At 43.3% G+C, this 17,341-nt stretch overlaps 2 protein-coding genes across 5 annotated transcripts; both read left to right on the top strand.

Moving 5' to 3' along the window:
* Positions 1-86: 86 nt before the first annotated feature.
* Positions 87-6,938, top strand: kifc1 (kinesin family member C1). 2 transcript variants are annotated; one of them, XM_037092706.1, is made up of 17 exons: positions 87-222; positions 1,202-1,297; positions 1,502-1,601; positions 1,805-1,858; positions 2,182-2,265; positions 2,875-3,073; positions 3,178-3,343; positions 3,621-3,788; positions 3,982-4,095; positions 4,208-4,294; positions 4,393-4,590; positions 4,729-4,893; positions 5,001-5,139; positions 5,396-5,535; positions 5,703-5,776; positions 6,046-6,121; positions 6,339-6,938. In XM_037092706.1, exons 2-17 carry the CDS (start codon positions 1,208-1,210, stop codon positions 6,381-6,383), a joined length of 1,899 nt encoding a protein of 632 aa, XP_036948601.1. In that variant the 5' UTR covers positions 87-222; positions 1,202-1,207; the 3' UTR covers positions 6,384-6,938. The 2 variants fall into 2 exon arrangements, with proteins under 2 accessions (XP_036948601.1, XP_036948603.1); XM_037092708.1 differs by having other exon boundaries at positions 160-222; positions 1,205-1,297.
* A 646-nt stretch (positions 6,939-7,584) lies between these two features.
* Positions 7,585-17,049, top strand: zbtb22b (zinc finger and BTB domain containing 22b). Of its 3 annotated transcripts, none has more exons than XM_037094038.1 (5): positions 7,585-7,754; positions 8,923-9,153; positions 9,367-10,122; positions 10,413-10,634; positions 10,859-17,049. In XM_037094038.1, exons 2-5 carry the CDS (start codon positions 8,923-8,925, stop codon positions 11,933-11,935), a joined length of 2,286 nt encoding a protein of 761 aa, XP_036949933.1. In that variant the 5' UTR covers positions 7,585-7,754; the 3' UTR covers positions 11,936-17,049. The 3 variants fall into 3 exon arrangements, with proteins under 3 accessions (XP_036949933.1, XP_036949932.1, XP_036949931.1); XM_037094037.1 differs by having other exon boundaries at positions 10,413-10,658; XM_037094036.1 differs by having other exon boundaries at positions 10,413-10,691.
* Positions 17,050-17,341: the final 292 nt, after the last annotated feature.

Genomic DNA, 17,341 nt, shown 5'->3' with positions numbered 1-17,341 from the left:
GCGACTGTGAGCAATGCGGTGAGCCATCATGGGCGTGTCCCGCCCGAGTGGGACACTCCGTACGACGTAACAAACACACAAGAAAATGGAGGCGGGGTTACTCCCGCTCAACCAATCACAGCAGCTTGTCCGAAGCGCCCACCAAAACAGTTCGATTTCAAATTCAAACGACCGGAGGCGGCGGATTGGACGGAGCAGCGGTGAAATTCAACTTTACCAAAGGTAACTGTTTTTTATATATTGAAGCTATTTAAGCTTTTATTTCATCTCAAAGTTAAGAGGGGACAACACTTGCTTAGAAACGATTCAAAAACAGTTGTTCTTGTGTTTTAATGTTGCTATTTAGCTTTAATGTTCAGGCTAACCGACGGGCAGTATGTGAACAGCTAGCGTTAGCATAAACATGAACGTTGGTTAACTAGTAAGTAGGTTGTACGTGGTTTACGTTGACGTAGTTGAGGCTAATTAACATTTAACCCACCCAACATTGTTCTTCTTATGTTAGAACCGATATAGATTAATTAGATGTGGTTTTGTGTAATTGATAACTTAGCCCTCGCTCTTGTAACGTCATCACGCAGTCTAGTTATGTTATTGATTTAGCTCTGAAGCTAACGTTAGCTGTTGGGAGTCCTCATCCTCTCACCAACATGGCAAACTTTACTTGTGATCATTGGCGTTCAAAGAAACTCCATGTGATTTTACTCCGTGCTGTGTGTTATAACGTTACAACGAATCGTGCTCGAGGCCAATCTAAGCCTCTCATTTATTCAGTTGGAGTCACAGAGCTAAGCATTTATAACCCTGTAAAAGACTGTCTTTGCTTTTATTTTATAACATGATCTTCGGTTTTTATTGAAATATCACCAGCCATATCTGCCTGTATTGATTCATTGCTGCAACTTGAGGAACAGATTATATATTTTTCCAACAAACACAATATTTTTAACATCCAGATAGTAAGAAGAGTTTCTATGGATTTTTTGAAATGTCTTCAGAATGGCTGCATGTGTTGTGACCTATTGGAAAGACTTGTATCTCACAGAAACGGATACTTATCTTTTATAACTCAAATGACAATAGAAGATAGGGACAGACAAGGGTTAACTATGCCCCTTGATATTGATATTGGAATGACAACTATGTGTAAATGCTTAAGATTTTCTGTATATTTGACTGTAATTTGTCTCTTAAACTCCAGCAGAATATGTCCCGCTTGCCAGTCATGACAAGCAAAAGGGTCCTCACGAGTAGCAGCAGCAGCTCGGAGAACGCCCACGAGTTTGCACCTGCTCAGGTTTGTACCACAAAATCACATACTTATTTCATTTAATTGACATTACCTATTGTAACCTGTGTCTGTTTAATTTTGCTGATTGATCTAGAAAGTAGATTTGTCAAACATTTTTGCCCCTCAAATGATCCCGGGTAAGGTGTGCAAGGAAAAAGTAGATTATTGTTATAGCTCAAAATGTTGAATCATTGCTCTTGCTTCTTGCAGAAGAGGATTCGTAAGGACCCAGATCCCGTCAAACCACAAGCAGCAGCTACTATCATTGGTGGCAAGCGGCCTGCTGTTGCAGCATCCAGAGCACCTATTTGTAAGTTATTTGCAAAAACCTGAGTTTTAGAATCGCTGTTTTTCATCAATGACATACTGCACAGATCTTTTCATATAGGCATTTGTGCATAGTAAATAAGATGTTGTGTCATTTACCATTCATTTAACATGTCAGGGTGCAACGAGTTTGTGTTTGAAATATTGTAATATATATTATTCTTGTCTCACTTGTCCCTCACACAGCTAAGCCAGCCAGAGGTATGGGAGCTGCCACTGTGGCTGTGGGTCCTTCCAGAGGTAAGATGAGCAGCCTGCTGGGTTGATAGAAGAGAGAGCATACACCGGGAATGCTTATTTTAAAGTTGGATTAAAGTGATTGTTTGAAATATCAGCAGAATAAAGGAGAAATGTAGTTTAAATTTATTATTATTATTTTTTCTATAAATGTTTAATTTCAATCGGTATGTTTTCATGGTTAGGAATATGCCTGAATCAAATTGTAGTCTGTGAAAAATGCCTGATTTTAGCCCAATCTGTTATTATCAATATAATAGACTCTAGTGTTACATGGGAGATGTTGACAATGATTTTTCATGCAGTGTTCCTTCTTGTTTCATCAGGTGTCCTGAAACCATCTGTAGCTTCAACTGCAGCAAAGGGAGGGAACATCAAACAATCCGTTGCACCCGCTGGCACGAAAGCCGGTGAGAAATTCAACTTGCATCTTGTTCTTTAGTTAATGATATCAAATCAGGAAAATGTATGTTTGGTGCTTAGTTAGTGGCCGTTAACCTTTCTGACAAATGATAACCATGGTTTGAAGATTAAGTGCAGTGCAAATAGCTTTTATGAAATGTTAAAAACTTTGTAATTGGTCGTTTCAAGTTTTTCCAACATGGATAAGGTGCACAGGGTAACAAGTTTAATTATTTCAGCAATATATTATCGTATAACTTGAGGTGGTCTCTGAATACCTGATCTTATTTCATGCACTGACTTTTCTTGTTGCATCACTTTTTTTTAACACATGAAATTAAATTCTCTCTGCCTGCCACTGTTTCAGGTAGGTGTTTTATTTGTCTGCCGCTCAGACATGGTATCTGCCAAAATTTGAACTATCACACACACTGTTCTATTCAAATGCCCCATTGAGCTGTGACTGAGATAGCATGCACAGTACCAGGACCCTGAAGCTGATGTAGCTCAATACAATTCAGCCGTCCTCAACTTTCTTCTTTACATTTTGTGCTTAATTTCTTACTGTGACGGTTAGAGATGTCTTCTAGTCTGGAATCTTGATTTCTGCTATGCAGGTGGGGGTGGGACCACCAAGAGACATGCATGGGACCTGAAGGGCAAGGTCAGCGACATGGAGGGTAAGGTCCGTAACTACCAGACGAAGGTCAAATCTGTCAACCAGGAGAATGAGGCTCTGAGAGACACGATGGTCCAGAGTCAATCAAAAATGGCTGAGATGGAGAAAGAGCTCAAGAAGCAGAAGAGCCAGATCAGGTGCGAGACCTTCTTCATTTTCAAGATGTTTTGAATAAAATATTTTACTGTTATCACATTGTAGTTTTACTAATTTGTCCTTTCTTTACTGTGATTTTTTTAAGTGAGTATGAGGAGGAGCTGCAGGCCTTGTCAGGAGTCCGGGAGAAGCTGGAGAAAGTCTCCAGTGATAAGAGCACTCTTCAGAAGGAGCTGTCCAACTTGGAGGGCAAATACAAGGTTATGGAGACTCTCCGAGACAGCCAAGAGACGGAGCTGCAAACACTCAAGGTAAAAAATCTGCTGCTGGATAGGAGCTATTTCTGCTTAGGTCGGCTGTGTATTGTAGTTACATAAATATACAATAGGCAAGTCTGGCCTGTCTCAAGGGCCTCACCCTACAGCTGTCTTTAGGCCATTTGTCCAGCAACCAACTGGGTATTCAGCAACCAAGAAAGCACCTGACATCCATCAACAAAGTGTTAATCATTTTAAAACTGAAAATATCATTTTCAGATGTTCAAAAAGACAGTATTTTAATTTATTTGTGTCTTTGTTTCCACACTAGATGAAGTTGTCTGTGCAGGAGTCGACTCTGGCTCGGGTCCAGGGGACTCTCAGAGACACAGAGGAAGCGGTCCGCTCCCTCAAAGAGACTGTGGCCCAGCAGGAGGACGAGCTTCACGCTGGTGAGATGGAACGCAGGCGGCTTCACAATACCATCCAGGAGCTCAAGGCAAGTTACAGTGTCGAGTTCAAAGGCTGATTTATGGACATGGTTACTTTGCTAGGAAAATTTTGGGTCTTCGTTTTTTCTTTCTTTTTGATTAATTTTGTACTTTGAAGGGATTTGAGTCCCTGAAAGCAACAACTAAACAAATGTTGATTAGGCTCATCTCTGAGACTAATGTGTCGCTCTTGTCATACAGGGAAACATCCGGGTCTTTTGCAGAGTGCGCCCATTGGTAGACGGAGGCCTCAGCAAACACATCCAGCTCCCAGCCAGCGACATCAAGACAATAACTCTCGCCAAAACAGAGGAGGTGAGAATCCTGTCAGCATACCAGATTTATAAAAACCTGTTTTTGTTTGTGAAGATATCTGAGTTTCTAAATTCTTTTCTGAAACTAAATTCTGCTTTTTGCTGCTTTGCAGTCTCACACAGGCAAAACTGCAGAGACTCAGAAGAATTACAACTTCAGTTTTGACCGGGTGTTTGGTCCCGTGGCTTCACAACAGGAGGTAAACTATAAATGCATGTGTCATACATCTTTTATAAAAGAATCTTCGTGTCGTGAATAAATTAATTTATTTAATTAATTTTGTCACCTTGTTTTCAGGTCTTTGAAGAGATTTCGCTGCTGGTGCAGTCAGCATTGGATGGCTACAATGTCTGCTGCTTTGCCTACGGCCAGACAGGAAGTGGAAAGACATACACCATGGAGGGGGCTGAATACGACCAGGCCAGAGGCGTCATTCCCAGAGCGGTGCAGCAGATCTTCAGAGCAGCAGAGAAACTGGCGACACAAGGATGGGAGGTTAGTGTGTAATATCATGCATACAAGGAACTGCAAACTATGTGCAGTCTGTATGTTTCCCACAGCCAACATATTTGCCCTGTTTGCACCCAGGGACTCTGTCATACAGTAGAGTGATGGACTTTTCTGTGTTCTTAGTTCACCTTTACAGCGAGCTTTGTTGAAATTTATAACGAGACCCTGCGAGACCTCCTCTACACCGGGAAGGCCAGCAAGAGGCCAGAACATGAGATCCGAAAGTCAGCCAACAATGAGGTGACGATCACCAACCTCACCTACGAAAAGGTCTCCAACGAAGATCAGGTACGGCAGGAAGATATCTCGATGACGATAAAACAACACGATTATTTTATTATTTTTTTCCCTAACCTGTTCAGTTAATAATCTACATGATCTCCTCCTCCTGTCAGGTTCTCGGCCTGATCGCGCTGGCCAATCAGAATCGCTCCACGGCCCAAACAGCCCAGAATGACCGCTCGTCTCGCTCCCATTCAGTCTTCCAGCTGGATATTGAGGGAGTGAATGTTGGCAGGGATGTCAAATGCAAGTGTGAGTACAAACTCACTGATTATGGCATTGTCAGAAAATTGGTTTCACACGTGTATTTACAATATTAAAACTGTGATATTTGCTCTTAGTCCTGAGATCAATGAACAAGCTTCTCGCCTACTGACTCCACATTAATGTTATTGTGCCTCTTACCACAGTTGCAGACGATATCTGACTTGGATACATTTGGGGGGTTTTTTGTTAAACCTGCAGAAGTTTTCAATGAAGATGACTTTGCTTGTTTATGTTCATATAGCCACTCTGTGTCTGGTGGACTTGGCCGGCAGTGAGCGAATGCTGAAGAGTCAGTCTCAGGGTGAGCGCTTCAAAGAGATGACTGCCATCAACGGCTCCCTGTCCAACCTGGGCATCGTCATCAGCGCGCTGGCCAACAAGGTCTGTAAACAGGAGCCTGGATGAAAACAACAGTGCTGAGTTCAGCTTCTGAGTCTGTGAAGCCTTAGATATGTGGTTTATTTACTGACAAAATGCTAAACATCTCACTATTGTTAATTTTTCTGTATTTATTTATGTGACAAAAATGTATTTTGTTTGTGTTCCAGGAGAGCTACATACCATACAGGAACTCCAAGCTGACTTACCTTCTGCAGAGCTGCTTGGGGGGAAACAGCAAAACGTGAGTTTGTCACATCAGAATAACTTCAGGATGACAGTGTTCTACTCTAACAGATGCTGTGTTGTCACATCAGCTCAGGGGTGTAAACTGCCCTTTCAGCCTCCATATTGTAGCTTGTTACTTAGATCAGGGAAGACAAATAATGACTAAACATCTTTTTGCTGGTTTAAATTCGCACCCAGGTAAACAAAAAGGAAATTAGTCATGATGTTGTTGTTTTTAATGTACCTTTTATGTATGCTAACTGTATTTCTGATTTCTCGTCACAGCCTGATGTTTGTGAACATCGCCCCGGAGCCAGACAGCTTTGGGGAAACACTCAACTCCTTGAGGTTTGCCAGCAAGGTCGGTGGCATCAGTGGTTCTTCAGTGACTTTTTTTCTGCTGCGAAGATGACATGAGTCGATTAATCATATGATGTGAACCTGGGGATAAAGTGGACTTCGTTATGAAGTTAAATGAACTTGTATATGAGAAAGGGGCTGAGAAACTTTCTCAGCAACAGTAGTTCCTGGGTGATGTTTCACTTTCACATGTAATGTTTTGTTTGTTCTCTTTACAGGTGAACGACTGCGTCATTGGAACAGCAAGCGCCAACAGGAAGTAGAGGAAAGTGCGTTTAAAAACTTGGTTATAACTATTTTTACTATTATGGTCACAACATGAAATGTTCAGTGTGATTGTTTCCATCCCTGCGACTTACACATTGTGCTATTGTAAGAACCAAAAACTAAAATCTTGTTGTATATTCTCAGGGCCTTGATTAGTGATCACTAATGCAGCCTTTTCAACACTTTGATGCTCCTGTGTAAATCAAGTGGATGTGTACATAAGCATTTTTCTAGTCAGTTTTTTGTTGTTTTTTTAACACAAACAGCCCTCAAGGGTTCTTAGCTAGTGATAGTATTTGAGACATTTGATCTCATATTTTAATAAAAGAAATCCATATTATTCAATTCTTTTTCCCCACTTCAGTTTAAGCATGTTTCAGTGTGTGACATAGATCTTGCACTGTAATTGCAAATAAATGTCGTGTAATTAAACTGATACTGTCATCTTTGTTTTCCTTGATCTGTGGTGGAAGGAGGTCATTGTTCTCTTATTTCTGTATCTGTACTCTCTCACTACATGGTGTGATAATAAAGACGGTCAGTAGATGGGCTCCCTGCTGTATGTTTCCTGTGTTTATTTTAAACAAATGATCTCTAATACTTTAATAAATGGAACACATAATTTGTCAACATTTTACAAACATAACTGTTTTACCTTAACTTTAATGTTCTATCCAGGCAAATGAATTGAGTGTCATTTGACTATATGGAGATCAACTTTCAGATTTTAGCTTTAATTGTGGGTCTGATTTGCCACAGCTGACGAACTTTGTTACAGTTACACAACAACTGAGAGGGATGAATATGGTTGAAAGAGGTTGATTGTATAGACTGGTACACTTAATTTCTTATTCATTTATATTAAAATGACAAAGGATGTTAATTGTTTAACCAGAATGAAAGGCAAAAAAACCTATTTCTTTCTTGCTGGTTAAATTTCTGTATTATTTTTAACATGTAAGTATGCAGTGAATCTCAATTCTGTGGGATGATTTGGGATAAAGACAGATTGTGCTGCTGTCTGTCATTAAATCCTTTGTACATATAGTTTCATCATTGTAGGATTAATTAAATCAATATCCTTTTTTATATAACCACCACTAATATTAGAAACATGCGCGCTGTGTTTAAATATGCAAATTTTATTATTTAATTTATTTTTTGTCGGCCAAAGTCTGGCTCGTCTGTCTGGAATCGTTTTAAAGGCGACGCGTCGCTGTCTGCCGCTGCAGAAGAGCTCAGATGGGCAGAAGAACATTTTCAAAAGATGTCCCTGAAACTTCCGGGCCTGGACGAACCGGCGGGACTCAGCGCCGTCAGCTCGGACAGACACCGCACCTTTGAAGGCTGCACCGTCTACTGAAACGGTGAGTTTAATGTCCGCAGCGGGCGGCTCGGCTGTCTGTAGCCAGCCGCCGGAGCTAGCTAGCATCAGGCTAACGTCACATCTGTAAGTGTCTGCCTGCTGTCTGAGGGGACAGACAGCAGGCAGACAGACAGACAGACGTGTCCTCAGACATGCAGCCGTCATGTGCAACACACAGCTTTGCTCTCTTGTAGCATGTCAAACTAAAAAAAAAAAAAAAAAATTTAAAAAAGTGTGTAACCCAGCTGTTGATTTTACCTCATTATAACAGCAACAAAGTGCTCTGCTCGTCAATGTGGTAAAGACACTGAGATATAACATGATGTGAGCTTTTTGTGCAGGAGTACAGTGTTAATCTGAGCTTGTTCATAACTGTCTGCATGTTGTTAAAGTGTAATCACATCAGATCTGCCTCGGTGCCGCTCTGGTTTCAACCCACATGATGCACACAGTAGATGACACACAGTAGATATTAAATGTTCATATCTAAACACCACATATAGACAATGTGCAGCTTGTTGTCCTGCATGCAGCAGGGGGCCGGCTGCAGGGAGACACACTGAGAGACAGCACAGAGTTTAAACACACACTTAAAGGGTGACACCGCCTATTTTACACATTAAAGTGTGTGTACAGGTCTTGATGAGTACTGCTGCATGTGTGAAAAGAGTATTATGAGATGAAGCTGTGTGTTATCTGATAGATTCCCCCAGTGATGTCACTCACTGGTGAAGTTGCATTGTGGGAAATGCGAGCATCTGGTTCAGCTTTGTCTTCATTATCAACAGTTTGACAACAATTGATCAAAACATTTCTTTTTAAAACCTACATTACCCACAATGCAACTGAGCCACTGAGTGACATCACTGGAGGATTTTTTTTTTATTAGATCACGTACACCTTCCTGTGTCTGTCTGTGTTTTTGTGATTGAAGTTGTGTACAATAAAGTTTCGGAGATTAAACGCAGCTTCTTCTGGAGACACAAACACTTTTTGACTCACAAACTTTCAGTGTGTAAAATTGGTGGAATTGCCCTTTAAAGTCTCAGTTGGACAAAACAGTCTCACATTGATGTTGAGTGTTTTCTCCACAGCATATCAGATATGATTATGTGCTATATTTTGATATCGGAACAGAGTGAAGTGATGAAAGTGTGTCTGTCCCCCAGATGCAGTCGCTGCCCATGGAGGTGGGCAGCAGCAGCAGTTCAGCCCCCAGCGACACATCTGGCTCTGTGGTGCAGGTGTGCTTCCCCAGCGCTCAGGCCTCGGTGCTGGACAGTCTGAACCGGCAGAGAGAAGACGGCCGGCTCTGTGACCTCTCCATCCACGTCCAGGGACATGTGTTCAAAGCCCACCGCTGTGTCCTGGCCGCCTCCTCGCCCTACTTCCACGACCAGGTGTGCTGTCACGTCACTGTCAGAGAACAGCCATCAAAGCATTAAAGCTACATGGAGGTTATTCATGTATCACACCTGGTTCAGAGGTGTGCTGGAGGTTCATTTTCCACCGTGATAGTTGTGTATAAGAAACAGGAGATGGTGGAGGGGGAGGAGCAGGACAATTCATTGATAACTTGATCATTTTTTTTTACTGTGATGAATCGTTTCCAGGTCCTACTGAAGAACATGTCCACAGTGTCCATCCCGGCAGTGATGGACCCGCTGGCGTTTGAGAGCGTGCTGAGCTGCGCCTACACCGGGCGGCTCCAGATTCTGCGCGACGACATCGTTAACTACCTCACGGTGGGCAGCGTCCTGCAGATGTGGCACATCGTGGACAAATGCACTGAGCTGCTGAAGGAGGGCCGGGCGGGAGGAGGGAGCAGTGGAGGAGGAGGAGGAGGAGGAGGAGGCGTCGTGCAGGACGGAGCCAGTGTCGGAGGAGGCGGAGGGTCGGCTAACCTCGGGTGTAGCAGCAGTAATGGTGACAACAGTGCCGGTGCTGGTAACGGAGCTGGTAGTGATGGTGGTGTTAGTCAAGCCCACGTCATCGAGTCCAACGAGCCCCAGCGAGCCTCTCAGCCTCCCAGCCGGCCGTCAGTGAGCGAGAGCCAGTCTCCCAGCAGCACCAACTACTTCAGCCCCAGAGACGGGAGCAGCTTTGGGGGAGGCGGTGCGGCCGCAGCTGGGGCTTCTGTGGATGGAGGCGGGGCAAGCAACACCCCCAGCTACTGCACCCCATCAGGAGGAGAGGAGAACTTCCTTAACGAGGAAGAGGAGGAGGAAGTAGAGGAGGAAGAGGAGGAGGTGTTGTACCACCAGAGGAAGAGAGGAAGAGGAGGGGGCAGCGGGAGGAGGAAGAAAATGAGCTCCGTGTCGGAGCAGGAAGTCGGGGTCAGCGACAGCTTTGGCGTGTCGTCCTATCAGGTGAACACAGATGCACCTTTAAAGATATAATATGCATTTACTCACATTACACACTTGAGTCCTTGAACGTGTCATGAATCAAACTCTAATACATCACAACTTGATTATTGTTCTGAGGAGATCTGTTTTAAAAGGAATATAGTGTATCCTTACCATACTGGTATCTGTATCCATATCCATCGTTATCAAGCTGCTTTTCCTTTATCCCCAAAACTGACCACTGACACTGACAGAACCGACCAGACGTCCATCATTGACTGTATTATAACATGAAGTATGTCAATTGAAAGGATGGCGATGACTCAGCGCTGACACCGCAGAAGCGTCCCACCTACAGCCAGCCCAGCATCATGCCTCGGAAACAGTGGGTGGTCGTGAAAACCGAACGCATGGAGGACGACGACCTCATCGTAGTGTCCGGGGAGGAGGGAGGAGAAGACGAGGAGGACGAGGACGAGAGGGAGATGGAGCTGGCCAGAGAGAGAGAGAGGAGCGACTTCAACATCTCCAACGTAAGGAGCCTCTCAGCAGAGCTGGTGAGCAGAGCTGAGAACGACATGGACTCACAGGTGAGCTGGGACTCACTTTGATGATGCCATGTGGAGAGTTTTTATGTTATTTATAGGAATTCATAGGAAAAGAAACGTGTATAACTCAATTAACAGAGCTTTGTTAGCAGTGATTCTTAGATAATACAACACAGATCTAAAGATAACCCGTCCCTGTCTGTCTCCAGGTGGACTACTGCCAGTCTTCAGAAGACTACCTCAAGTTTGAAGGCAGTTTAATGGACCAGACTTTAGCTCAGCACCTTCACGACAGCGCAGCAGGTCAGAGCCAGAGCGCTAACCGTGCAGTTTCAGCGCTGCTGGGGCAGGTCCAGTCTGCAGCCTCGGCCCGGGCCCAGCTCTTCCCTCTGGACATGCAGGGGAACCAGATCCTCCTCTACAGCCAGGCCTCCGGACTCTCTCTGGACGCTGCCGCCCCTCCCCTGGGGATGGCTGGAGGTATGATCGGAGGAGCCTCGTTCAAAGGCCCCAGTCTGGAGCACAGTGCGGTCCACCTGTCGGTGCAGGGCGGGTTGGGGGTGGATGGGATGGACGGTGGGGGGATCGGAGGTGGGAGTGGTGGCAGTAACAGCAGCGCGGGTGGTTCAGGGAAAGTGTTCATGTGTCACTGTGGTAAGACCTTCACCCACAAGAGCATGAGGGACCGCCACATCAACATGCACCTGGACCTGAGGCCCTTCCACTGCCCCGTGTGCGCCAAGAAGTTCAAGATGAAACATCACCTCACAGAGCACATGAAGACGCACACGGGCCTCAAGCCGTACGACTGCCTCGGCTGCGGGAAGAAGTTCATGTGGCGCGACAGCTTCATGAGGCACCGCTCACACTGCGAGAGGCGCAGTGGGCTGGGAGAGAGTGGCGAGGGCGGGAGTAGTGGTGAGGGAGGGAGAAGAGGAGGAGGTGAGGACGGCTCAGATTTGATTTCCTCCCCTCACCTCCTCCTGTCTGCAGGTGAGGGAGGACAGGGTGGTATTCTGGGAGGAGGAGGAGTTAGAGGAGGGGTCTCAGTTTCTTCTCCACATCTTTCCGGCTCTGTGCTGTCGCCGCAGCACACTGCAGGAAGTAGCAGCAGCAGCAACAGCAACAACAACAACAACAGCAGTGCTGCTCTGAGCAACAACATGGCCGCCATCTCTCAGAGTCAGGGTCAGGGGTCGGGGATGTTCGGTGGTCTTGGTCTGGGTCGAAGTGTGTGCGATGAAGACGTGTGCGAAGTCGGTGCCAATGATAGTAGCGTGACTTAAACCAAAATCGTGTGTCATGTCCAACGGGTTCCTCCGTCTCAGCAAACTGTCGCGCTTCTCGTTCCTGCTGCTGTTTTCACAAAAAGGTAACTTGGAAGAAGCGCGGTGCTCTTCTGAAACACCTTCAACTGCCAACACTCAGCTTTTTTAGCAGGAAACGGCGTTCTTCGTCAAGAGCGGGGGAACAAGGCGAGGCTCCCGTTGGACAAACAACATGAAGAACCTGTAAGTGTTTATAGAAAAATGGAACTTTGAGATTCCAGTCGACTGTCGTGCCGTGAAGTTTCTGAAATAGACTTGTGGTCGTGCTGATGCCATCTTAAATTATCCTCGATTCTCGTACCGCAAAAGACTTCCGGAAAACTTGCCTCCGAAAAAGTGGCCTCATTAAAAACGGACCTTGTGTCTCAGTGAGTAAGCTATCTGTTTTAAATATGTTACTAAAGTTTATTTTTTTGGGGTTTTGTGGAAGAACGCTGTGTGTGTGGAGAGGAAACCAAAAATGAGAAGACTGTGCTTCACTAACTGTTACTGTGGCAACATTATAGTATCAGTAGAGTAGAAAAATGACTGTTCTTAAATTGCTGTGATTTTCTGCAGTATTGTATATTAATGTATCTACATCCTATGAGTTAACAATTTCAAAATAACACAAATCTGCAGGATAAAAGCTGCAGATTTGTGTTTTTTTTCCCCCTTTACAGCAGCGGTGGTACATTTTCTTTCCAGTGTCTCCATGTAACAGACTGTCAGCACTGCCGTGTGTTTTTCAGACGATACTTCAGTGCTGCTTTGCTTTGAGTTCAGTAAAACGTACAAGAATTTAACCTCATCACAAGAGAGCTGGTGCACAGGGACGGATATTTACCAGACAGGAGCAGTTTTTTGTGCAGCCAGTTGCTTGAAACTCATTCTAATTAATTTTTAATGTCTGGTGGTTGAATTAGTGAATGTCTCTGTTCTGAGATGGTCCTGCTCTACATAAACACAAACACCACCTGTACCTGATGAGGCAGTAGAAGCCCCCTGTTGCTCTAAAATCTCACTGCTGTAACCTGCTTTCACTTTCTCGTTGTTCACACAGTTCTCGTGCTTTGAGAAGTATATTATCACTGTAAATATATAGAACTATATCATCGTTAACTCATCAGACCAACCTGTGATACTGATGCGATTGCTGCTGTCTGGTCGACATTGGAAGGAGTTAGTCAGGAGGAGAGAAAGTATTTCAAAGCGGTGATGAAGTCCAATCTGGTTGTTTACTCTCCTGTGTTTATGACTTAACAGGATAAAAAGAAGTTTTTATACGTTTTTCCGGGATCGTTTCTGTAAGTTGTCCTCTGATTGGTTTCCTTTGTTGGTTGGAAATGTTAGGTTGAGGCATGAGGAGTGAGACCAGGTTTGGGTAATAGTATCGGGGTAAACCAATCAGAGTCTTGCGAAGAGGTTGGATCCATAATGATGCAGTGGTTCCCCCTCTTGTGGCCAACATGTGTATTACAACAACAAACTCTGACATACCAGGTGAAGACTGCAATTTTAAAATTCGTCATGTCATCTGAATTTAAAGTCTGTTGGCCGAGTGGGAACTCACAGTCAGCTGGGGCGACTGCTGTGCATATTCAGTGGGCCTCATAACCAGGAAGTAAACACAGACAGTCAGAACAGTTTTTGGGCGTAATCGTAGGCGAGTGATTCTCGTATCTAGTTCTTCTCTGTAAATCTTCAGACTAACCTGGTGGACACGTCCGTCCTGAGTAACGTCCTCATTGTTCACTCAGTCAAACACAGACGAAGTCGCCTGATTGAAACGCAGGTGGATCTGTTTACTCTGAACCTCATAGAAAAACAACCTCATGATCTCTTCTGGGCCCTGCTGGGCTCAGAACGCACCATTAGTTCTGTGCTGTATCTCTACTGGGACCATACTGAACATGAACCGGTACAACTACTGATCAGAACACTAACAGGGCCGTTACACTGCAGAGAATGAACGGTATGAATTCCGTCTGCCTTTGTTTTATTCCATTAAAACACTGAGTTGGTTATTTTTGTAAACGAGCTTGTAGTCTTGAAATAGGTTCTGGTGCCTTATCAGCACGTTCATTCACTTCTTCAGCATCAATTAGTTCTGTTTGTAATCTTTTAATTAGGAAACATGTCATAGTTACATAACTGTGTATATATAAAAACATTTTGTGTTGAAAAGTAGATTTGTACAATGAAGTTTATCATAAATTAGACTGACAGATTAATCACCATTATACAGTATATATATAAACTATTTCATGACATTACCAGGTAACACTAACTAAAAAGAGACGTGGAAGATATTTTAATCATGTCTTTTATTAATGTAAGTGGCCAAAGTACAAACATTATAATACATTCCAGTTTATCTTTGTACAGAATTCCTCAGACTCGTTAGTAGAAAGGAAATATTTTACCTCCACCTTGTTAATTACTACAAGCTGTTGAATCACCTCACGGAGCTGCTGTGAGATCAGATCCACACACAGCCTCGACCTGTTCCACCTGACGGAAACAGCAAATTCATCTCAGTAATTTGATCAGATTACTTTTAACACTATGTTGTGTCTCAGTCAGATGTAACCTAACTGTAAAAAAAAAAAGACCTGTTTCAAAAGAGAAACTATGAAATCCTACACAAATGGTACAGAACATGGTTTTCTTTTTCTAAAGGAACATTTCACTCAAAAAAGAAAAATTCAGTCATTATCTGCTCACCACTACATTGATGGAAAGTTGAGGGAAGTTTAATAGTACATAGTTGTGGAGCTTATTTCTCTGAAACAACTGAAACAGATGGGGACTTGTTTTACATCGTAAAAATACATGAAACAGCGCCACACAGATTGTTCAGCTTCAGTCTCTGGAAACCCAAATTGATTTTAGCTGCCAACCTTAAAATGTCAGCAGCATCATATCTGAGGTGCGTACAGCGGCGATCATGTGTCGAGACTTTCATCTTGGAGTCTTGGATTACGTCAGACAAGCTTTTATTTTTTAAGGTAGTAAGTCCTCAGCTGCATCAGTTGATGTGGACTACAGAGCCTCAACCAACTTTCACAAGTGTGACCAGATAATCGTGAATTTTTGAGTGACTTATTCCTTTAATGTGATGTTTTTTTATTCAGTATTTCAAAGAGGTGTCGCCCCCCTGTGGCCACAGGTGGTACTGTGACTAGGAGATCAGGATGATGTGATGATAACAGTGTGTGTTTCTGATAATTTGTAGCTGTATGATTGTTTCACTCTTGTGTCTAACAAATCAGACTGTGTGGAAACATCCTGCAGTGTGTCGGCGAGGCTGCAGCTCAGCGCCGCTAGTGGAGGAAGAAATATTACACACGACCTCATGAACATCTTGCATGCCTTCAGAGATGTTTTAGATTCCCAGTTATGTGGAGAGAAAGAGATGCAGGATCTGAATGTTTTTCCTTCTGTGAAGGCTGGATGAGGATATTTTTATATGCAGGTTGGGAGCTCAGACGAAGTGAGAGGACTGTTGGTGTTCAGAGATCTGTGAGCTCCAGTGTTTCCTCTGTGACTCTGCTGCAGGTGTGTTTGTGGGTGATTTTGGTTTTGGTTTTGTTCCTGTTCGTTGACTCCGCTGCTGAACAGCCACAGAGAAAACACCAGATGATTGTAAGAGGAGAATGTGTGAGGAATGTGAAATGGTGACCTAACGCTTATCTCAACACGTTAACGCGACTCTCTAGCGCATAGATAACTTTAACCGAGAGTGAATGTATGTGAACAAGATGAGCACATTTATTTTTATGTTTTCATTCCTCAACAAACCAAACACATGCAGAGGCAGGTGTGTGTTCAGAGAGGACGCAGGTGGAAACATGTGGATTCAGTAACAGCCCTGATGCTTCAGTCTGTGAAACTACTTGTGTCAGATTCTCTGTTTCATGTAAACTGACACAAGTTTAGTTTAGTATTTACAACAATTACAATCCCACAAATAATCAGTAAACTTCTACATGTGGTCTGCAGTGTTAATTAGGGCTGCTCAGGGTGGTATTTTTCTTTTTTGGTGTGTGGTTCAAGATTAGAAGAAATCATAATTTTTGCATCACAATTTCTCACTCAAAACATTTGTTGGGCTCAGTACGAAACAAATACATTTTGAATGTGTAAGATTTGTAGGCCAGGACATGACACTGTCTTTTTACAGATTTACCCTTTAAAAAATTGCAGTGTTGATATTTTAAATGTCTGTGCAGCCCTGGTTTTCATTTAATGCTAAGTTTAACTATAAAGCTTCAATTAAAAGGCCTCTAAATTTAGTATAGTGCTTTCACACCCAAAAATATCTTAAATTGAGAAGTGTATCATCAAAACTCTTAAAGGGACAGTTCACCTATTAGCACACCTCGTCTGAAGTGACTGAATAATCTCGACCGTGTTTCAAGAGTGTAAATTACGTCTTTTCAAATCACTTCAGGATCTTTAAGCTTCTTCTGGAGACTTTGATTACAGTCCTCATCTACTTCAGTTGTTTAGGAGAATTCTGCAGCGCTGTTTCACTGTGAAACTCCAGAAATGTTTAGTGGACTACAAAACTTTCCTCGACCTTCCATCTGAATGGAGGCGACCAGTTGAATTTGTTTAAAGGTCCCCTGATGGCTGAGGAGCCCTAACAGTCTGTCACTTCACTGCTTTTACGCTGTTCCCCTAAATCCCAGATTAAAACGATGGCTGTGTGGTTTATTGTTGTGAAGCTCTGCAGCTTCATCTGCTGCTGCTGCACCGACACACAACTGAAAAACAAACAACAACCTCATGTTTTCTCTTCTCTGAATGAGTGCTGGAGGAGCTGAACCATCCTTCATCAGGAGGTAAAGATGTGAAGGTAGAAGCTTAATGTTGCTGCTGAAAACCAGACTGAGGTAGTTTAATTATTTTTGTACATTCCACAAGTGACACGACTTCTTATATGTCCTCTGATTGACCAGTTGATTGTTGAACAGAACATTTTATGTAAATCCTGAGTGGTACTAATAATGTAATAAACTACAGTACATCGATATTCACCTCTGCCCTGTATCAAAATAATGGATTAATAAATTATTTGGTGCGAACGATGTCTGAACTGTGTTTTTCTTCTTGTTCTTACAGCTGCATGTTTGAGCTTCACTCTGTAGGATCATGAGCAGAGTTCACTCTCAAGAAATCATTGCTGAAAGTTTAGATTTTCTCTGTGCTCACTGAAAACCTCATCTTAAGAGTCGGGCCCACAAGCTTGATTTGTGACATAACAGATACTATTACAGCCGAACCTGGTTCAATATTCAGACGACAGGCGTGATGAGGAAAAAGCTGAAGCAGACTTTACAGTAAAGAAGTAGAACTGAAACATGTGAAATGAAAAAC

The sequence above is a fragment of the Acanthopagrus latus genome, chromosome 3 (assembly GCF_904848185.1).
Source record: "Acanthopagrus latus isolate v.2019 chromosome 3, fAcaLat1.1, whole genome shotgun sequence".
NCBI classification, from domain to species: Eukaryota; Metazoa; Chordata; class Actinopteri; order Spariformes; family Sparidae; genus Acanthopagrus; species Acanthopagrus latus.
This window is presented reverse-complemented; position numbering and strand designations above follow the sequence as displayed.

What these genes read in the sequence shown, in the direction of transcription:
- kifc1 (XM_037092706.1), top strand. Translation starts at nt 1,208, where the DNA reads ATGTCCCGCTTGCCAGTCATGACAAGCAAAAGGGTCCTCACGAGTAGC. An exon ending in ACCCGCTGGCACGAAAGCCG is followed by an intron (nt 2,266 to 2,874) that starts GTGAGAAATTCA and finishes TCTGCTATGCAG; the next exon opens with GTGGGGGTGGGACCACCAAG. An exon ending in ATACCATCCAGGAGCTCAAG is followed by an intron (nt 3,789 to 3,981) that starts GCAAGTTACAGT and finishes CTTGTCATACAG; the next exon opens with GGAAACATCCGGGTCTTTTG.
- zbtb22b (XM_037094036.1), top strand. Translation starts at nt 8,923, where the DNA reads ATGCAGTCGCTGCCCATGGAGGTGGGCAGCAGCAGCAGTTCAGCCCCC. An exon ending in CGCCCTACTTCCACGACCAG is followed by an intron (nt 9,154 to 9,366) that starts GTGTGCTGTCAC and finishes AATCGTTTCCAG; the next exon opens with GTCCTACTGAAGAACATGTC. An exon ending in TTGGCGTGTCGTCCTATCAG is followed by an intron (nt 10,123 to 10,412) that starts GTGAACACAGAT and finishes GTCAATTGAAAG; the next exon opens with GATGGCGATGACTCAGCGCT.